The sequence below is a fragment of the Apaloderma vittatum genome, unplaced genomic scaffold, assembly GCF_000703405.1.
Source record: "Apaloderma vittatum isolate BGI_N311 unplaced genomic scaffold, ASM70340v1 scaffold7425, whole genome shotgun sequence".
NCBI lineage: Eukaryota > Metazoa > Chordata > Aves > Trogoniformes > Trogonidae > Apaloderma > Apaloderma vittatum.
Window position 1 is genome coordinate 1 of NW_009718690.1, and position 19,608 is coordinate 19,608.

The 19,608-nt window shown below is 38.8% G+C and overlaps 1 protein-coding gene across 1 annotated transcript; it reads right to left on the reverse strand.

Annotated features, from left to right (window-relative positions):
• Nucleotides 1–1,017: 1,017 nt before the first annotated feature.
• Nucleotides 1,018–19,586, reverse strand: ICE1 (interactor of little elongator complex ELL subunit 1). The gene is given in 9 exon segments (XM_009870329.1): nt 1,018–1,284; nt 2,180–2,278; nt 2,986–3,092; nt 5,518–5,708; nt 7,578–7,738; nt 13,331–13,499; nt 14,589–17,551; nt 17,554–19,252; nt 19,518–19,586. Coding segments are annotated over 9 exon segments (5,637 nt in total). The 3' UTR covers nt 1,018–1,105.
• Nucleotides 19,587–19,608: the final 22 nt, after the last annotated feature.

The window sequence follows — 19,608 nt, forward strand, 5'->3', positions numbered from 1 at the left end:
GACTGGGTTTTAGCTAAACCCAGGACAAAGCCTTTTGACCTTTTTATAATTAAAAAAAAAAAGGCAAAAAAGACACCACATCAAAGCTCTGGGAGACTCTAGGTCCCACCACAATAAGAATTTGCATTCGCAAAGCTCACCTCTTTCTATGGTTATAATTGGAGTGAAAATGGAAGTTTTCAATGGATTTTTAAAACCACCTCCCCAGTCCCCAAGGCATACCAGACAATTCTGGGGAGATGTGATACACCCTCTTTCCAATGGCCAGACTACAGTGTTTTAGGCAGCTCATTCAGTGAAATGACCTCAGGTAATTTTCTCCTGCCCCCTGAAGCAGAATTTACACAAGTTAGAAACAACAGTTCATTCTGTGTTATTTAAAAACACCAGCAAGAACACAATGTTGTTTGCTTCTTTTATTATGAAAGATACAAAAACACAGAGTGCAGTGAAGCTATTATTCAAAACGTGAACTTTTTTTGAACCAACTTTCTATTTATATACACAAATTCCCCAACTGGAACAAGATCAAATGTGAGACACATTATCAGAATATACCATATATACAAGTTCAGAGATTTAGTATCTCTGTTACTCTATACATGATTGTTTCACAGAAAGTCAATTCTTATCTGTCTTACATAGTTATTTTAAATTAAGCTTATGAGACTAAATAAAGCAAAATAAAGCAGAATCTCAGCAAAGTTCTGCTATCTGAACAGTTATTTTATATAAATATAGTACAAACTAAGAATCAAGTTTTCAACCAGGCTCAATCCTCCAGTTTTTTTAAATAGCACATGCTCCAATTTGATAGAAGTAAAATAATGGAAATTATTACTGATTTTTATTGACATCAAACTAGAGACACCTCAGCAGTCAAAGATGCATTGTTTTTCAGAACACTGACTGTTATTAGGAAAAGCAAGTAATTTTATTATTTTTTTTTTAAAACTTCGCTCAAAGACAAGAACCAAATAAAACAGTTGTTTTCTGTGATCAGACAAAAAAGGACACACAAACTTGCATTGTTTTTAACTGGAATCAATTACTACTTAGTAAAATAAGGCACTTTTTCCTTTAGATTGGTCCACTTTCCTAGATTTTAGTTTAGCTCCATTTTACACAGAGAAGTGATTTCAGCTATGCCACTTGTGACAGCAAAAGGGATATTAATAACTGTCACTCTCCAAGCATGGATGGCCTCAACAATACCTTCTGGATTGCTTGAACCCAAGTCACACAGTGAATATATGGCTGCCAGCTGCACTCCCCAGGGAATACCTGCAAAAATTAACATAAATCAGCTTATAGAAACTTTGATAGGAAATAGTGGTTTTGGGAAACCTGAATCTAAAGTAACTATTAGTCCAAGAAACTGAATCAGAACACGTCATTAACTGGGATGCCTAATACCAGAAAGTAGCAAGATTTGCACACAAATTCCATAACATTTCATTTTATACTAGCTCCTTCCAGTTTTCTGAGTTCAACAGGTTTTCAATATTCTAAGGGCATAAAAGATTCGAGCATCTAGTGATTTTACCCTAGTTAAGAGTTATCAGAATTTTATGAAAACATTCAGATTTACAGAACCTAAAACAGACACAGACATATACCACATACTTGGAAGAACCTGAGATTGCAAGGAAGAAAAGCTATACAAGTGGTTCAAAACAGCTCACTAACATCAACCAATGCTTCACTACAAAATGTACTTAGAATCGAGAATAGTTTAGGAATATCGACTGCTGTCCTACTTGCCTTGCTTTTTCTCTCAGTCAGGAATTTCGAATGCTTTGCAACCCTCTCCCAATACAACAATCTTGCTAGTAGCAAGCTTCAGCATGAGCAGTTGAGGTAACAAACTAGCTACTACTACTGCTCAAGAGCAGTTTCTGAGGCAGCTGATATGCTGTTACATGCAGCAGTTTAATTCCAAGGTGTCTGAAACTATCTCAGAGTTGTTCTGTCTCAGACTGAAGGTAATACACATGCTTCATTAACCTCAGAACAGAAAGGGACTCAAACTGAAATGTGTTTGTACTGTTATCATTAATATAAAACTGCACAAGTAGGCTGTTTTGGCATGCATGTCTCCATTTTTGTGTGTTCTGTTTACATTGGCAAAACTTGCCACTGCAGATGTGACACTAAAGTTTCTCTAAATAAATATTACCTTCTTCTTTTGCATGCTGTACAAACAGACCAATCACAGAACTAATATTCTTCACTGCAGCAAGATATCCTTCCTTCAAACCTATTTGGCCCAATCGACCTGAAAGAAAAGAAGGTTACTATGTACCTGACATTTATAGAGTCATCTTCCACATTTTTAGACTTTGTAATTTCGTTTACAAAAATTAGTCATTCATGTTATCATGTTGTGTTGGGACCAGTAGTTGTCCTTTTCCTTTTGTGACTAAAGAGCCCAAAGCAATTTTTCATTGATCCAGATTGATCCAACTTCCCACAGGTTGCCAACTTCTAAGAGTACAACTCTGAAAGAGTGCAATTTCTGTTTAACAAACAGATTATATAATCTATATACTGAAAATATCTATTGAAACCCAAAGTTTATCTATTTACTTTGAATGCCATCTAGATCCCAAATAAATTAATCTAACTAACTTAAAATTGCAGGAAGAGGTATTATGTTGAATAGAAAACCTTATTTTATACATTTTGCTATAAAGCATACGTAGCTACACATTAGTTAATTCTAAATATATAAAACATGTTGTTATTTGTAATAAAACTAGAGTAATATCTCTCAAAACCATGCTTTCCACAAGCTGACAAACAGAAAACACCTGCATAGGAATGTAAAAGTTTGGCTTTTAAGGTGAAAATTTTTGAAGAAAGTGAAAAAAATCAAGATCCAAAAAAAAGCAAAAATACATCAACTCACTTTCAAAGTAGGCTGACACTTGACAGGATATACTTACACAAAGCAGAAGTTAACCAAGAATTTAGATTACTTACCAATTAGCCTGAGTGTCAATGCTATAACACCATCAGGAACAGACTGAGTAGTTTCATGCCCCTTTCTCTTCTTTACCCATTTATCCATAGAAGGCCAAAGCACTTTGCTGTGAAAGACAAGTGAATTTAAAAATCTGATAATGCATGAAGAGGTGGTACAGTATCTATGCAATGATGAATACAAAGGGTTCTTCTGCTTATCAGGTATTTCCATAGCTCCACTTTCACCTTTAATTCACCTTCTAGGGAAACGCTTAATATCCTAAGCATCCACAAACCTGAGTAATGTAAAGAAGGTTTTAAACCCAATCGATCAAAGCTAATTTTCTGGAGGAATCATTCCTGGTTGGAACAGTATTCCTGTTCATCTTCCATTCATTTCCCTGCAACATTCTGCATCTCCGAACTCAAGAACTTACTCCATTAACTTTATATGAAATTGCATTACTTTAAAAAGCCATGCTGAGATGTTATTGAAGCTGGTTGTTTTTAAATCTTAAAGGATCCAAGATAAGACCTTTTTCATCCTTAAAATGATGCTAATAGACCTAGTTACCCATTATCAGCACAACTCCACACAGTCAGTCAACTCTGTAAAGCTTCAGTTAAAATGACAAGCCTTTCACTGAAGCTAATTTATGTTAATTTTAAAAAGAATTTTACTAAAAATAACCTCTTTACTATCTGGAAGCATTAAACTTGTATAAAAGACTTGATGATTTTAAGTTATTTGCATTTATTTTATATTCAATAATTATGCTATTTCATAGTTAAAAAACTGTCATATTTTCAGAGATTCTACTAGGTAATGTAACCTCTACATAGAAAATAGGGGCTATCAGATCAGTAGTGTAGCTATCGAAGATGAGTTTAGGTATCAAAATGAAGTCATAGAATCATGGAATGTGCAGAGCTCATCTAGTCCAACACTCCCACAGTAAGCAGGGACATCTTTTAACTTCATCAGGTTGCTCAGAGCCCCATCAAGCCTGACTTTGAACGTCTCTAGGGATGGAGCCTCTACCACCTCTTTCAGCAATCTGTTCCAGTGTTTCACCACCCTCACTGTAGAAAATTTCTTCCTTCTTTTTCTACCTTCTTTTAGTTTAAAACCATTACTCCTTGACCTGTTCCAACTGGCCTTCCTAAAAAGATTGCTTCCACTTTTCTTACAGGTTCCCAGAGGTCTTCCCAGAGCCCTCTCTTTTCCAGGCTGAGTTACTCCCAACTCTCTCAATCTGTTTTATAGGAGAGGTAATACAGCTCTCTGATCATTTTTATGGCCTTCTCTGGATCCACTCCAACAGGTCCATGTCCTTTTTCTGTTGGGGGCTCCAGAGCTGGACACAATACTCCAATGAGGTCTCACAAGAACAGAACAGAGGGGCAGAATCTCCTCCCTTGACCTGCTGGCCACAGTTCTATTGATGCAGCCCAGGATGTGATTTGCTTTCTGCACTGTGAGAGCACATTGCTGGCTCATGTTCAGTTTTTCATCCACCAACACCCTCAACTCCTTCTCTGCAGGGCCGCTCTCAATCCACTCATCACCCAGCTTATATCTGTGTTTGGGATTGTCCCAACCCACGTGCAGTACCTTGCACGTGGTCTTGTTGAACTTCATGAGGTTTGCATGGGCCCACCTTTCAAGCCTGTCAAGGTCCCTCTGGATGGCATCCGTACCCTCCAGCGTGCTGACGGCACCACAAAGCTTGGTCTCATCAGCAAACTTGCTAAGGGTGCAATCAATCACACTGTCGATGTCACCGACAAAGATGTTAAACAGCAGTGGTCCCCATATTAACCCCTGAGAAACACACTCATCACTGGTCTCCACTTAGGTATTGAGCCATTGACTACAACTTTTGAGTGCAACCATCTAGTCACAGAATCACAGAATGTCAGGAGTTGGAAGGGACCTCAAAAGATCATCTAGTCCAACCCCCCTGCCAGAGCAGGATCACCTAGAGTCGGTCGCACAGGAACACATCCAGGTGGGTTTTGAATGTCTCCAGAGAAGGAGACTCCACAACCTCCCTGGGCAGCCTGTTCCAGTGCTCTGTCACCCTCACAGTGAAATTCCTTATCCACTGAGTGGTCCATCTGTCAAATCCATGTCTCTCCAATTTACAGACAAGGACGTCATGTCATGTGGGACAGTGTAAAATGCTTTCAAGGTTTTGCTTCATTGACAAAAAAAATGTGCCTCAAAATCTTCCACAATTGTCCACACATTGCTATTTTTAAAGCAATTCTTTATTAGAACAGTTCAAACAGGGTTAATTATTTGGACCAATACCATAAAATCATACATTTTCTCACTGGATGACTCATTGTAACTTCAGGCACAAAAACAGTAGTCTGGGTCTCATCAGGTTAAAATGCCCTCATCTCTAAGTATCTGTGCAATGTTTCATTGTGTTAAAAGCTAAATCATAATGTCTCAAATTTGGAAAAAAAAAACAAAACACCAAAACAAAACACAAAAAAACCACATAGGGAAACATTTAAAACAACTCCTTGCCACAATACCTTATAACATTGTCATGTGTCCAATCCCACCTCAGATGAGAGCAGAGTAGCTCAACAGCAAATATGTACTGCCACGCATCTTCACTCAGATCTTCTCCATATTGCTCACTCAGTTGAAGTTCTACAGTTGGACATGACTGCATTTCTAGAAGCAGGTTTGAGACCATAATACCAGCATCTAAAGAGGAACTCTGAAATTTTAGAAGGTGATTATCTCAATGCATGAAAAGTTACCAACTCGGAACCAAACTCTTTACATATATTTGATTCTGACTGTCCACAGTATCTTAAACAATAATTTAACTTTGAGTTTGACTTAACATAAACAAAACTAGTACGTAAACTAAAATCTTCATGTACTCAGTATCTGTCTTGATGTTTTTACTAAAAAGAGAACTTGGGAAAAAAATCCAAACAAAAACTACAAACCCTACAGTCTCTGTCTCTTCTAAAATTTGGAATTTTTTGTTTCTCTCAATGAAGATTTAAGGTCAGAAGAGTGTTTTCCAATGCAAAATTGGAATTATCCTGCTCACTTTCTAAGTTTGGAGGTTTTTTTAATTATTTTCTCATGCTGAAATTTGTTACTGTTTATTGTTCATTAGTGGGCTAATTTCCAAGCAAGTACTTTCAACAGTTGAGGCAGTAAAAACTGGAAACATCATGTAAAAATATTCTTCTAATTAAACAGGTAAAGCAAGTAATGAAATTTAAAAACAAACATCCTGTGAATATCTAAAGTATTAAGAAAAACCCTAGGCTTATCACATAAACACTGTGGGTGGTCAACACATCTTGGAAACTCATATAATTGCCATGTTCTGCAACAGTGTAAGACATTAAAATGGCAGTTTGACCAAGAACTAAATACTCATTCTACATAAGTTTTATTTTCGTATGTAGAATAACCTAAAATTAGATGTATTACAGACTGTCAACCAAAATCCACTTGAAACTTGTCCCTGTATTTCCACTCAAGTAAAAACCATCTTACAGATAGCATGATCTTATCTGCTATGATCAATATAGAAATTTCTGAGGTCCTGCCCAGCTGCAGCAGCTCTCATATTTCACAGACATCCATAAACACAGTAGGGAATGTGACTGCACACGATTTATATTCCCCAAGGCAGTTATGGAACAGCATGTTAGGATAGGGAACAGGAGCCATGAATCAAGACAATTTTGTTCACTGGGTGTTCACAGAACTACAGCACTTTCACCAAGTAAGCCTGGCATTAACATGGTGCTTTCAGAACTACTGGGCCCTAGCCTTCAAGCAAACACACAGACCTGTTACACAATCTCCTTTTCCAGAAGCAAAGTACCTCTGTCTTTCCATCTGCATTATATAAATTTGCTCCTACTGATATCAAGTGTGTCCCAATTTGTCCTCTTTGCCACATCCTTTTCAGGACGGTAATATTGCCTACTGAAAACTGGCAGAAATGAAATTACTTGCCTAAGCACTCGAAGACTTGAAATCAAATCTCAAAAGTCCCTAACACTGGTCATCCTTCTTCTGCCACCACTGCAGTTTTGTATTGATCATGCCAAGTGCTTATGAAATTAATTGGCTGAAACTTTTTGGTGATAAATGGGTATTTATAGTCTACCTCAGAGAAAGATCATAAGTAAAATGAGATAGACTCATCTTGAAATTAACTGTGATAAATAATTAGCTATTACACACAGAACTATAAAAGACAAGCCCAATACAAATTAAAACCCCCCGAGAACAAAATAAACCACCTCAAAGAACATCAAAGTCACAGTTCCATAGAATGACAGAATTCCCTAGTCCAAGAACACTCCAGGAAAGTTTAAAAAGAATGTTCACTTTCAATGTTTAATTGAGGGATTAGCCCTGAATAGGGAAAACAAAAAGTGTTTTGTTCTAGTAGAAAATCCCAGAAAGGTCTGAAGCAGCATTAGCTGTGCAATAATATCCATGAGAGATTGACACATCCTTCATCAGAAGTAAGTTAGTTGATTTGATTCAGCCAGCAAAGCTAACAATGCAGGCAAAAGCTGATATTGACAATAAAAGCAGACATTACCTGTTCCCAGTTGAGATACGCACTCAAACAGGCCAGCATCTCACTGCTTGCAGTCTGCCTGACAACTAATTGCATAGCTTTGTTAATTGCACCTTGGAAGACAAATATGTCAGACCATACATTTGCGATAAATAAAAACAATTTTTCTGAGTCTGGAAAGTCTAAGGAAAAAAAAGAACAAAGTAAGCTTTTAACATTTAAAACAAAAAAAAATGTATACTCAGGCATTAAAACCTAGTATGCTCTTCAGCAAGATACCTAGGAAAGAAGGCACAAGTCGTGTAACAAGTGCAGCTCAGGGAAGGGGAGTCATACTAGCACATCTCAGTCCCGAGATTAAATAAGAAAAAATGACTCAAGACAAAAAAAACACTTCCCCTTAAGCCACCTCCCCCATTGTAATGTCAATCTTTTTTTTTTAAGGAAAACCAAAACAGGCTTCATTTCACTTTGCTGTGTAACAAATGCAAAAGAACTACTCCTTTTGCATTTTTAGTTAAGTCTCCCTTCATCCTTCTTATTGCACTTTAGTTCACTAAGGAGAGTGGCCTTGGAGCACTGAAACTGGATTCTTTTAGCACAAAATTAAACTGGAAGATACACTCTAAAAGCCTATCTAATACACTCTAGTCACAAATAAGCACTGATCACTGGATCAAACTAGAACTAATCCAAAAGAAAAAAATAATCCTGAGACATGTAATAACGTGAAAATTAGGACTTCGGTACAAATCCCCAGCACTTGATAACAGCTTGCACTCATACACCTACGAAATCCATGTTAAGAAACACACCAGCTTTGCAAAGAACTTTCACACAATTCAAATATGAAATTTGATGCTATTCAGCAATTTTCTCAGACTTCACCAGGGAAATAATACATTATACAAGTTGTAAGTGAGTGTATATGAATGATGCATGTCAAAATTTGTATTTCCATATACACAAAAAGTGTGTTACTGATGTAATTTAAGAAATCTCATTCATTAAATTAATTCAGAGCAGTATCTGACAACGATATATATAAACATATCCAGAACTATAAAAGTTAGAGGACAGAGCTCCAGGCCATCAAAGGGAAGGTAATAAACATTCTGAACACCAAAGTAGAGATCTTCAAGGCAAAATATTAAGATAAAACATGAGCATGTGGATTGCAAGCAATGAAAAAATAAATTGGAATAAAGAAGTAGGTATTACTTTTATCATGAAATTCAATATTGCAATACATATGTCCAAAACAGTATTGTCACTATAAAAAGCTACAAAAACCCAATACAAACAGAAAAGCTAAATGTGTTTTCCCTTCTCTACTTCAGCATAAATTCTGCATTTTTAGAAAGATCATAGAATCATTTTGCTTGGAAAAGACCTTTAAGATCGTCAAGTCCAACTGTCATCTAACTCCGCCAGGCTCACTTCTAGACCATGTCCCTAAGCACCATATCCAGAGAGCTTTTAAACACATTCAAGTATGATGATTCAACCACTTCCCTGAGCAGCCTGTTCCAGTCTTTGATAACCTTTCCAGTGCAGAAGTTTTTCCTAACGTCTAACCTGAACTTCTCCTGGTGTAACTTGAGGCCATTTCCTCTTGTCCCATCAGTTGTAACTTGAGAGAAGAGACTAACATAAACCTCTCTACAACCTCCCTTCAGGTAGTTGTAGAGACTGATAATGTCTCTCTCTCTGTTTTCTTCAGACTAAACAACCTCAGGTCCTTCAGCCGCTCCTCATAAGACTTGTTCTCAAGACCCTTCATCAGCTTCCTTGCCCTTCTCTGTACCTGCACCAGCACTTTGATGCCTTTCTTAAGAGCTAGAGAGCGTATGAGATATAGAATCATAGAATGGCCTAAGCTGGAAGGGACCTTAGAGATCATTTTAATCCAGCCTCCCTGCCGCTAGGGACGCCACCTCTCGACTAGATCAGGCAACACATATGAAAATACATCAAATCAAGAAGCTTTAGTGGACTCAAGGGGCAAACAAAATTTAGAGAGTTCTATCCAGTGTCTTGGGTGGACCTTCTCTACTTCCAAGCCCTTCAGCACCTAAGAATAAACATTTTTTTGACTGTCAGAACAAGGACTCATGCTAAACTAGAATTATCTAGTCTCTGCAACTTAAGCTGACTGCCCATGAATTTGGAACACCTAAAAAGACTCACTCAGTGATGAGTAAGAGTAAAAGGGACATCAAAAGAAGAAAAGCAAAAAGAGGGGATGGGTAAAAGGAAAAATAAAGAAAGGTAAAATCTAATTTTTAGTCACTTAATGTAGAATATATGAGAGGAGAAGAGAACAAAGTAGGATGGACAAGAAGTCAAGAGAACAGATGACACAAGTCTAATGCAGAAGTACTGACTGTTTATAGTCAGTGAGCTGGCACACAGCTTACACTTCTGTTGCTATCATTCTGATGAGAATTAATATGTGAAACTACATGAAAGAGAAAACCCTAAAAGCAATGCAATGTAATAAAATAAAAATAAACAAAGTAAAAAAACCCACAAACAACCCTTTAGATATGTTTAGAGCTATTCACACTCAAAAGATTACAGCAAAACCACAGAACAACCACAAGAGGAATTTATGCAATTCAAAGTACAGAATAGAAAATGATTCAACAAAAAATTTGCATTTAGCTACTGAAGTTTGGATCTTATCAAGAAAAAGAAAGGAAAAAAAGAAGAATGTTCAATAATTGCAAAAGCCTACAAAAAGTACCAAGGTACTGCAAAACAAAAGCCTTAATTGCTAATTTAGACTAAGGAAAAATGTCAGACAAGTAAATTTCTGATATGGTGCAGTATTAAAACTACTAACATGAAAAAAGTGAAAGGAGAGTTATGATGGATTGCATGGACAGAAAAATATAAAATCATAGAATCATTAAGGTTGGAAAAAATCTCTTAAGATCAAGTCCAACCATCAACCCAATACTAGCATGACCATTAAGCTACATCCTGAAATGCCATGTCTACATGTTTTTTTAACACGTCGGGATGGCGACTCCACCACTTCCCTGGGCAGCCTGTTCCAATGTCTTTCCAATGTCTTACTCTTTCAGTAAAGAAACTTGTCCTAATATCTAATCTAAACTTCCCTTGGTGCAACTTGAGGCCACTTCCTCTTGTCCTATCTACTAGTAACTTGGGAGAAGAGACCAATACCTACCTCACTACAACCTCCTTTCATGTAGTTGTAAAGAGCAATGCCATCTTCCTTCAGCCTCCTCCAGACTAAACAACCCCAGCTCCTTCAGCTGCTCCTGGTAAGACATGTTCTCTACACCCCCAACCGGCTTCACTGCCCCTCTCTGGACCTGCTCCAGCACCTTGATATCTTCCTTATACTGTGGCACCGAAAACTGAACACAGTACTCAAGCCGTGGCCTCAACAATGCCGAGTACAGGGGCACAATCACTTCCCTACTCCTGCTGGCCACACTATTTTTGATACAAGCCATGATGCCGTTGGCCTTCTTGGCCACCTGGGCCCACTGCTGGCTCATGTTCAGCCGGCTGTCCACCAACACCGTTAGGTCCTTTTCTGCCGGGCGGCTTTCCAGCCACTCCTCCTCAAGCCTGTACCGCTGCCAGGGGTTGTTGTGGCCCAAGTGCAGGACCCTGCACTTGGTCTTGTTGAACCTCAAACAACTGGCCTTGGCCCATCGATCCAGCCTGTCTAGATCCCTCTGCAGAGCTTTCCCATCCTCCAGCAGATCAACACTCCCACTCCCTTTGGTGTCATCTGCAAATTTACTGAGCGTGCACTTGATCCTCTCAGCCAGACTGTTGATAAAAATATTAAATAAGATTGGTCCCAAAACTGAACCCTGGATTTAACTCTGTTCACCACAACTCTCTGAGCTCAGCCACTCCAGACAGTTTTTAACCTAGCAAAGAGTACACCTGTTTAAGCCATGAGTCACCAGCTTCTCTAGCAGAGTGCTGTGGAAGATGGTGTTGAAGCTTTACTAAAGTTTAGGTAGACAATGTCCACAGCATTCCCTCATTGACTAGACAGGTCACCTGGTCATAGGAGGAGATGAGGTTGGTCAAGCAGGACCTGCCTTTCATGAACCTATGCTGGCTGGGCCTGATCACCTGGTTATCCTGAACATGCTGTGTGAGCACACTCAACATGAACTGCTCCCAAGCACATTCAAGATGAACTGCTCCATAATCTTCCCTGGTACCAAAGTCAGTCTGACAGGCCTGCGGTTCATAAGAAAATAGAAATTCCAGAAAGAACCCAAACAAAAATATCCCAGCCCAGCAGAAAAAAAAAACCAACACCAAAACCCCAGAAAATCCCAAACAAAACCACTCAAAAGAAAATTACATTCCTTATCAGTATTAAAGAATAGAAAAAAGACAGGGATGTTTAAAGGAAGATAACTACTAATTGAAGCAATTGAAAATTATAGCATTTTGTTCCTCAGTGTTCTTAAATTTTATTTCATTTTAATTTGAAACACAGATAGTATACTGTTTTGAGCCCTGGAGGGTTCGGTATTTTCAAACTAAGTTCTTCCAGAACTAAGACACACTCAGTTTAGTACAGTGATAGTATGCATGTATTACCTTTATTACTGGGAAGAAAAGAGAAGGAGGGAGGGTAAGAGAAAGGGAATCAAAATGGAAAAAACTCTTGAGAGAACAAGAGAGTAGAGTGTCTTTACAAATGAGTGATAAAACAAGGAGAGTGTGGGTTTTTCATAATAGTGATGGAACAAAGAGGAGAGTGTCCTTCATAAACGAGGGAGTCACAGGATGCAGTCTGTAAGGAGAGGATAACGAGATACCCTGACCAGTAGGGCTATTAATTAAGTCAACAGCAAGGATGCTCTAAACTTTTGAACTTTGAGAAGGAGTGCGCAGGCTTAATAGGCCTATGAATATTAACTTCTCTGCCTTGGCCAGCATAAAGTTAGAGGTTAGAGTTAATAAAACATGCTATGTATGTTGTTAAGAGGGGTACATGTTAAGGGGAAACATATAATAGGTGGATCGGGAAGTCTGTACCTCCTAAGTACCTTAGCCAATGGGGAAGGGGTTTCATGCAGCCAGGAAATTAGGATAAAAAGGAGGCTGCATACTCCAGCAATTTGAGAGATCTCACTGGGACTTGGCAACCCTGGTGAAATCTCCCTTTATTCAAATAAAGTTAAGACTCCTCTTCTTTGTGAATGCTGACCTATGGCAACACAATTTTCCATACACTCTCAACCAAACCAGAATTTGGATAACGGGAAGTAATAAAACTTTAAGGAGGATATGTACAAATGCACCGGTTTTGATAAAGGTATTTTCCAACTCCTGACAATATTTTAAGCTAATACAAGTTTTAAAATCACACTTGCTTTATGCAACAGTGCATACTCAGTTAAAATAAGAAAATATTAATAAGCAAAAAGTACAAAATTCCCTGGAATCACAATACCATGTTGGAGATAGTGGGGCAAAAGTGAAAGCACAGAGGACCCTAAAATAAAACCTTTCTTTGGAAAAACAAGCAGACTTCTAAGAGCCCAGGTCATCACCAAACTGAGACACAGATGTAGAGGAACTGTGAGAAGGGAAATTACTTTTAGAACACCCTATACTTCTGCACCATGGAAAAAAACTCTAATGAAAATGTCCCTTTCCAGGATTGTTTTGATTGTTTTTACAAACACAATCATTCTGAAACACTACAGCAGACACAGAACATATTTAAGATACAAGATCACTAAGCCATACTATACCTTCTTTAAGTAGGCTATAGCAGAAAAGGCGGGCCCTTTCCAAATCTCCCAACTGTCGACAAATTCCTGTATAGACCCGACACAGAGCCTGATTGAACTTGTAATTTGTGGCATTCTTCTGAGCCTTGAGTTTACTGAGAATAACACTCAGTAAGGACTCTGCTAAATGCTATAAGGCACAAAAAATAGTTAGACTGTTATATACTTGAGTATATTTGATAACATAGTAGTATGACAAGTAAAATGAGCTACTATCTTGTTTGCAAGAATACTGTTTGCATACAAAAAAAATGCAGAAAAGCAAATCATAGGTAACCAGCAAAAGAAAAAAAGAGTTGAGGAGCAACCTCCCAGAATAAATATGCCTTAAACAGATGTGGAGAACAGGACTACTATCCTTTAAATATAAACTATATTGCTATGTGATTAAAAACTATCTTCACTAAAGAAACATGAGAGGAATAATGACAGGTAAATGAAACCAAATAACCTGATCAGATCAAATGGACCACCCTGACTTTGCTACTCCCAGAGCTGTCGTGGGAGGGCAAACAGCCCGTTGTCCAGGTGTAAGATCTGCTAGAATTAGTCATCAAAGTCTCTCCACAGATCACCTCACACACTGAAGGAGCTAGGATGGGGATGTTACTGTCTACAGTAATATGGGACTCAATATCAAGTAAAGAGAATATTAGGACTGGGCAAGACTTACTATAGGATGTTTCGAGGGAGGGCTAAAACAGGGAGTAGAATGACAGGCTTCGAAGCCAGGTGCTGTAGACGGCGCGGTTTTAGACCACGGAGTCTGAGTGTTGGCTTCATGATGAACTAGGAGGTCCAAGAGCTACGTGACAGTTCAGCAGTCTAAGGGTCAGATGCAGGTAAGGCCATAGGTCTGGATCAGCTACTGAAGGGATGTGTGTGTGTTTCTGTGTCTGTAAATCTGTCAGTACATGAGACAGGTAGGGAGAAGAGGATATACTGAGTGTCTAGTGTTAGCTACTGGAGGGATCTATACTGTCTGCATATATATGTATGCATTTTCCACTACCAGGCTTTCACATTGATCAGCCAGAGAAGGGAACAAGATTAAGCGCATATTGTGTGCATGTATGCCTATTACAAGTTCATACTTTGCCCTTCTACTGGCTGGACCTTGAAACATAAAGCTGCCGCAGCTTTGCTCCTTTGAAGTTACCAGATTTGGCAACTCTTCAAGCTATTATTAAAACACAGAACTAAAAATTATGCTACCTACCTTGTTTTTTACACCAAATTCGTAAATAACCTCTTTCTCTTCATCTCTCATTACTGGAATCTTTGAGATATTGCCGACATACACGTGGCCTTTAATAACTGGTAACAAATCAAAACAGGATTCAGCAATTTTCTTCAATGCCAAAGAAACTTTTTGGCAGTCAGGATCAAAAACCTCCTTTACTAGTAGTGATGATTCTAAACTTGAACTTTGTGCTGAATCACAGATTTTGCAGCTTTTGTCACGGAAAGACTCCTGCAATTCAGAGACTGTATTTTCAGTATTTCTAATAGCAGCAATATCATTGGGGTCCAGCGTTGCTGGTTCACTGTCCAATCTCAGTCTCTTTGCACTTCTTGGCATAGATACTGGGAATAGTGTCCATTTTTCGAGACAATTCGATGAGCTTGAAAACAGTTGCTGATTTTGCACATCTTTGTCTTGATCTTTACTACTATAAAATTTCAAATTGTTACCAGCTTTAACAAAAGCAGTTGATGTAGATGCAATTGCTTTGAATCCACCTGTTTGAGCCACAGGTCCCAGCAAACTTTGGCTGTCTGAAAAAGCACATCGATTAACCTGAATATTGCCTTTCAGAATGTTTAGCGTCCTTGCCCTTGCAGACAGCTCTGGATACATAGTGTCCAATATTTTCACAGAGTTCTCCTGAGGAGCAACTGGAGGAGCACTATCAGCTGCAAACAGAGGAAATCTTCCTGGAACAGGGAGAGCATGCTTTGGAATGGAAGTACAAAATTTCAAAGGTGAGGAGCGAATCCTTCTACTTACTGTCATTTCTGAGGGTGATGGAGGAGAAAATAAAAGAGCAGATTTTACTGTTGGAGTCTCTGCTAATGGAGACATGAGAGGAACAGGAGTTTCACGTAGTGGAGATATCATGTCATCCAGCGGGGAAAGCAAAGAGGATCGACCAGTAGAAGACATTACTGGGGACATGGTACACACAGCTTTTGGAGGAGTAGCAATCAAAGGCAATAGCAAGGGGGGCAGAGGAGGACCCATCTCTTGCCTAATTTTATTTATAGTCTCAGAGGACCACTTTGTTGGCACAGAAGTATCAGCATTTGCAAGAGCTGGCTGAGTTAGTTTGAGAGTCTTTGTTTTCCTTTTACCTTGAAACAGCCTCTTTGCTAGCTTGACATGCATTACTTGGGAAGCTGTCTTGGTTGAAACAGTCAAGATTTCACATGGTTCTTGCTCTTTGCACTTCAACTTATCGCTCTTTTTAAGAGCAACATCCACACAAGACTCTGACTCCAACACACATAGCTTCTCAAATAATTTTTTGGGGGAGTCAGAAGGCTGTCTTACTGTGCTACCATCTAGGATAACATCAATGTTGTCTTCTATGCTGCAAGCAGTACAAGTTTGATTATGACTATATTCTTCAAACACTGAGAACCTCATATCAACACCATGTAGTAGACTTTGCTCCACATTTGACTGAAGTTTTTCAGACTCATTTTCTTCTAAGAAATTGTCAAGTGATAACGTTCCTGTATTTAGTTTGCTGGTTTTTACAGACAGTCTGCAAGTTTCTGAGAATCTAGTTAACATCTGGCATAGTGGTAATCTATTTTTTGCAGGATTTAGCATCACAGGGTTTTCTTTTGATGTCCCAGTTTTTAACAGACATTCCTCACTGTCATTGATGCATCCAGCTCTATTACAATCGACCACGCATTCATTAGCACCCTCAGTATTTTCAGAGGTTATCAATAAACACTGTCTTTGCCAAGAGGGTAAGTCTTTAGGATAAACCTCCCTAACCACATCTGCCAACTCATTTGCAGTATCTGGAGAGCTGTTTGTTTCACAACAAACATATGTATCCATATCCACCACAGTATCTGCTCTCAGATGACTAACTGTCAAAGTATTTCCTGGGTGCATTCTTGAATGAAGTTCACATATTTGGTGATCAGCATCAACAACTCCATCAGTCTCCAGAGCACCCAGTGCAACTCTCCTGGAAGCTCTCAGTTCCTTATTGAACATGGGAACACATTCAGAATATTTCACATGTGTTATTTTTTGTATAGAACGGTCTTTCTCTTCAGATTCATTGCTCTGTGCTGGTATATCAAAGACATTTTCAGACCTTTCTATGGCATTTTCCCCAGATGCTTCAAAGCTACTCAACGCTTTGCTTTCTCCCTGAGCTGTTACGGAACTAGTTCTAGAAAGATCTGTTCTAACCTCCCAAGCTCTGCATCCTGATTCCTGACAATCAAACTTCTGGAGAAGAAAATTATTTTTATTGTAAGAGTTTTCATCCACGATCTGTGATTTAACAGATGCCTCATGTTCTTTATCTACTGGCTGCTCCTTCTCATCTGGAATTTTGACATCATCTTTGTGTACATATTCCCTCTCAGGGCAGCCCAATTCTTTCCACATGTTGTGTCTTTCAGTAGATAGGATCTCAGCACTCTCTTCTATGCTTTCTGAAGAACAGTTAAGTGTACTACCTATAACATAACTTTTATCTCCTTTCTTTTCCCATGTGTGGGAAAAAGCAGCCTTTTCTGTGAAATTAGTTTCAACATAACTGGTAACTTTCTGAAGATGGAAATGGGGATCAGGAGGCATTATAGATTTCAAATCAATTTCCACTTGCACTGGAGAATCTGTTTCTTCAGTATTTATACAGCCCACTTCCAGGTCCCCTTGAGTAGGAGAAGCCACTTCATTATTAACTCCCATTTCTGAAGCAGGCTGGCTGATGATCTCTGAAATATTTTTCTTTAGAACATTCTCCTCCCAGTTAAATGAACTGCAACAAGTCTCAGTCACCAATTCCTTGCTTTGTTTATTTAATTCTCCTTTTATTTCACCACATTTAACATTTTCAGTTACCAAGAACTGATTCAGAGGTTTTGTAAAGTGTACCTGAGAAGTAAGATTACTTTCTACCAGGACAGATTCCATGGCATCCAAAGCAGCTCACTATTTTCCTCTCTGAAATCTTCTGGATTAACTTTGAATTCAGTCTCTTGAGATTCAAACACTCTGAAGTTTTGAGTTTTCAACAACCCACATTCTAATGTACTACATAGGTTTTCAGGCTGTTTTATCTCACTTTTTATTTCTGTAAAATCTAACACAGAGGATTCACACTTAGCTACACTGCTTTCTGCACCAATAACAATTGTCATCTTTGGTAGTGCAAGTATGCGTTCCAAGTCTGACTTCCCTTGCAATAAATTACTAACATTTTCTTCCTGGTGCAATTTGCCTTTTAAATATCCCTCCTCCTTTGTAACTACTAATTCTTCATTTTCTGCACTATGGAGTAACGCTGAAGATCCAGCTATTTCTAGAACTCTCTCTCTGTTGAATTTCATGGCTTCTTCAATAGTCTCAGGTCTGGTTATATTAATGTATTCAGTTTTGAGCTGTTCATCATCTTCTGGAATGGCTGACAAGCCAGTTCTCTCCATAGCTATGTTTTGATCTATGTCATTCACAGGCAATGAATTTTCAGTTCCTTCTATTGAAAACACAGGCAAATAATGTCCAGAGACTTTAACAGTCTCTGGTTTGTATTCTCTGTCCACTTCATCTTTTATTGTTAGCACATACTGTTTCTCCACCATTTCTTCACTGTCATGTTTTATTCCAGAGCACTGAGAGTGTGCAGAGATCTCAATAGCTCCAGTGTCTGTCTCGGTCTCCATAATTATTACCTCCCCATCACGCTGTACCGTTAGGTCTTTAGAACGTTCCACTTCACAGAAGGATTTTGAACTACTGAAATCAGACAACACATTTTCAAAGCGTGCTCTCTCATTATTTGCCTTTGCACAGAGCCCTTTTATCTGTGTTGCAGCTGTTATTTCCTCTCCAATTATCACTTGGTTTATGTTTTCCCCTACATCATTTGCCACATTAACTACCTTGATAGCATTTTTTGATTTGTTTTCAACCACTTCATTTTGTATCAACACATCAGATTCCTTCTTGGAATCTTCACTCTGAAAAACAATGCACTGCTCAAGTGGCAAATGGGTAACATTCTGGGGGACAGATACTGCCCTGGGAGTTTCTTCTGATAATCCATCTCTTTCTGCTTTCATTAATTCACCATGCTTTTCATGTGTATCCTCATAATCAACAGCTCTGATTGAGGTATCATTCTTTTCTGTTTGCTCTATGTCATTACATTTTTCCATCTGATTCTGAGGCTTGAAACTGTGTAACATAAAATCAGCTGAAGGACCTCCCTCTTCACTGTGCATGTCCTCACTATCTCCTCTGTGTTCTCTGACGGCCTCCAGCTCATGTGCTGTTGCTTCAGTTAGTTCTCTTTTCTCAGCTTCCATATTCTTAGAACTCTCTCCCAAACAATTTTTGTTCATTTCCATGTTTGTAATTAAAGTAGCACCATCAGCTTGCTTTGTTTCAGCATCTCTATCTTCCTTGCTTGACATCTTTTCATTCCAACTCAGGTTATGTGAGATTTCTGCATCAAGACCATGTTCACATGATTCATTCTGTCTGTTACACTCCTCATTGAGGCTGAACATGTTACAAATCTGAGGCTGAACTTGGTCTTCATGTAAAACACTGTCCATTGCAGAAGCACCACAACCAATTTCTTCATCGCTGGAACTTGTGACTTCTCCAAACAATATATCCTTTAATGAAAACCACAAAGTTAATATTCCAAAGCCTGGTATCAGCTCTAAGATCTTTTTCTCTAAACAACTGTCTTGGGTTACAATATGTAACCAAAAATGTGCAATTCTACTTTCATCTGTTGAAAACGGTTGGAAGATTTTTTTTTTTAATCTCTTGTAACTCCAGGGGCGGGTGCCTTCTGTCAATGGGGCAGTCATTAAGGCTCTCCTTGTGCCCGCATTCTCCACTCAGTGGCGAGGGAGGGCGCCCCGAGGCCCAAACCCGCTGCTGCAGCCACGGCCCTGCCCTGTCATGCCTGCGCTGCTGCCGGAGCCGCCGCCGTTTCGCCATAGAGGAGGACTTATTTTGGGAC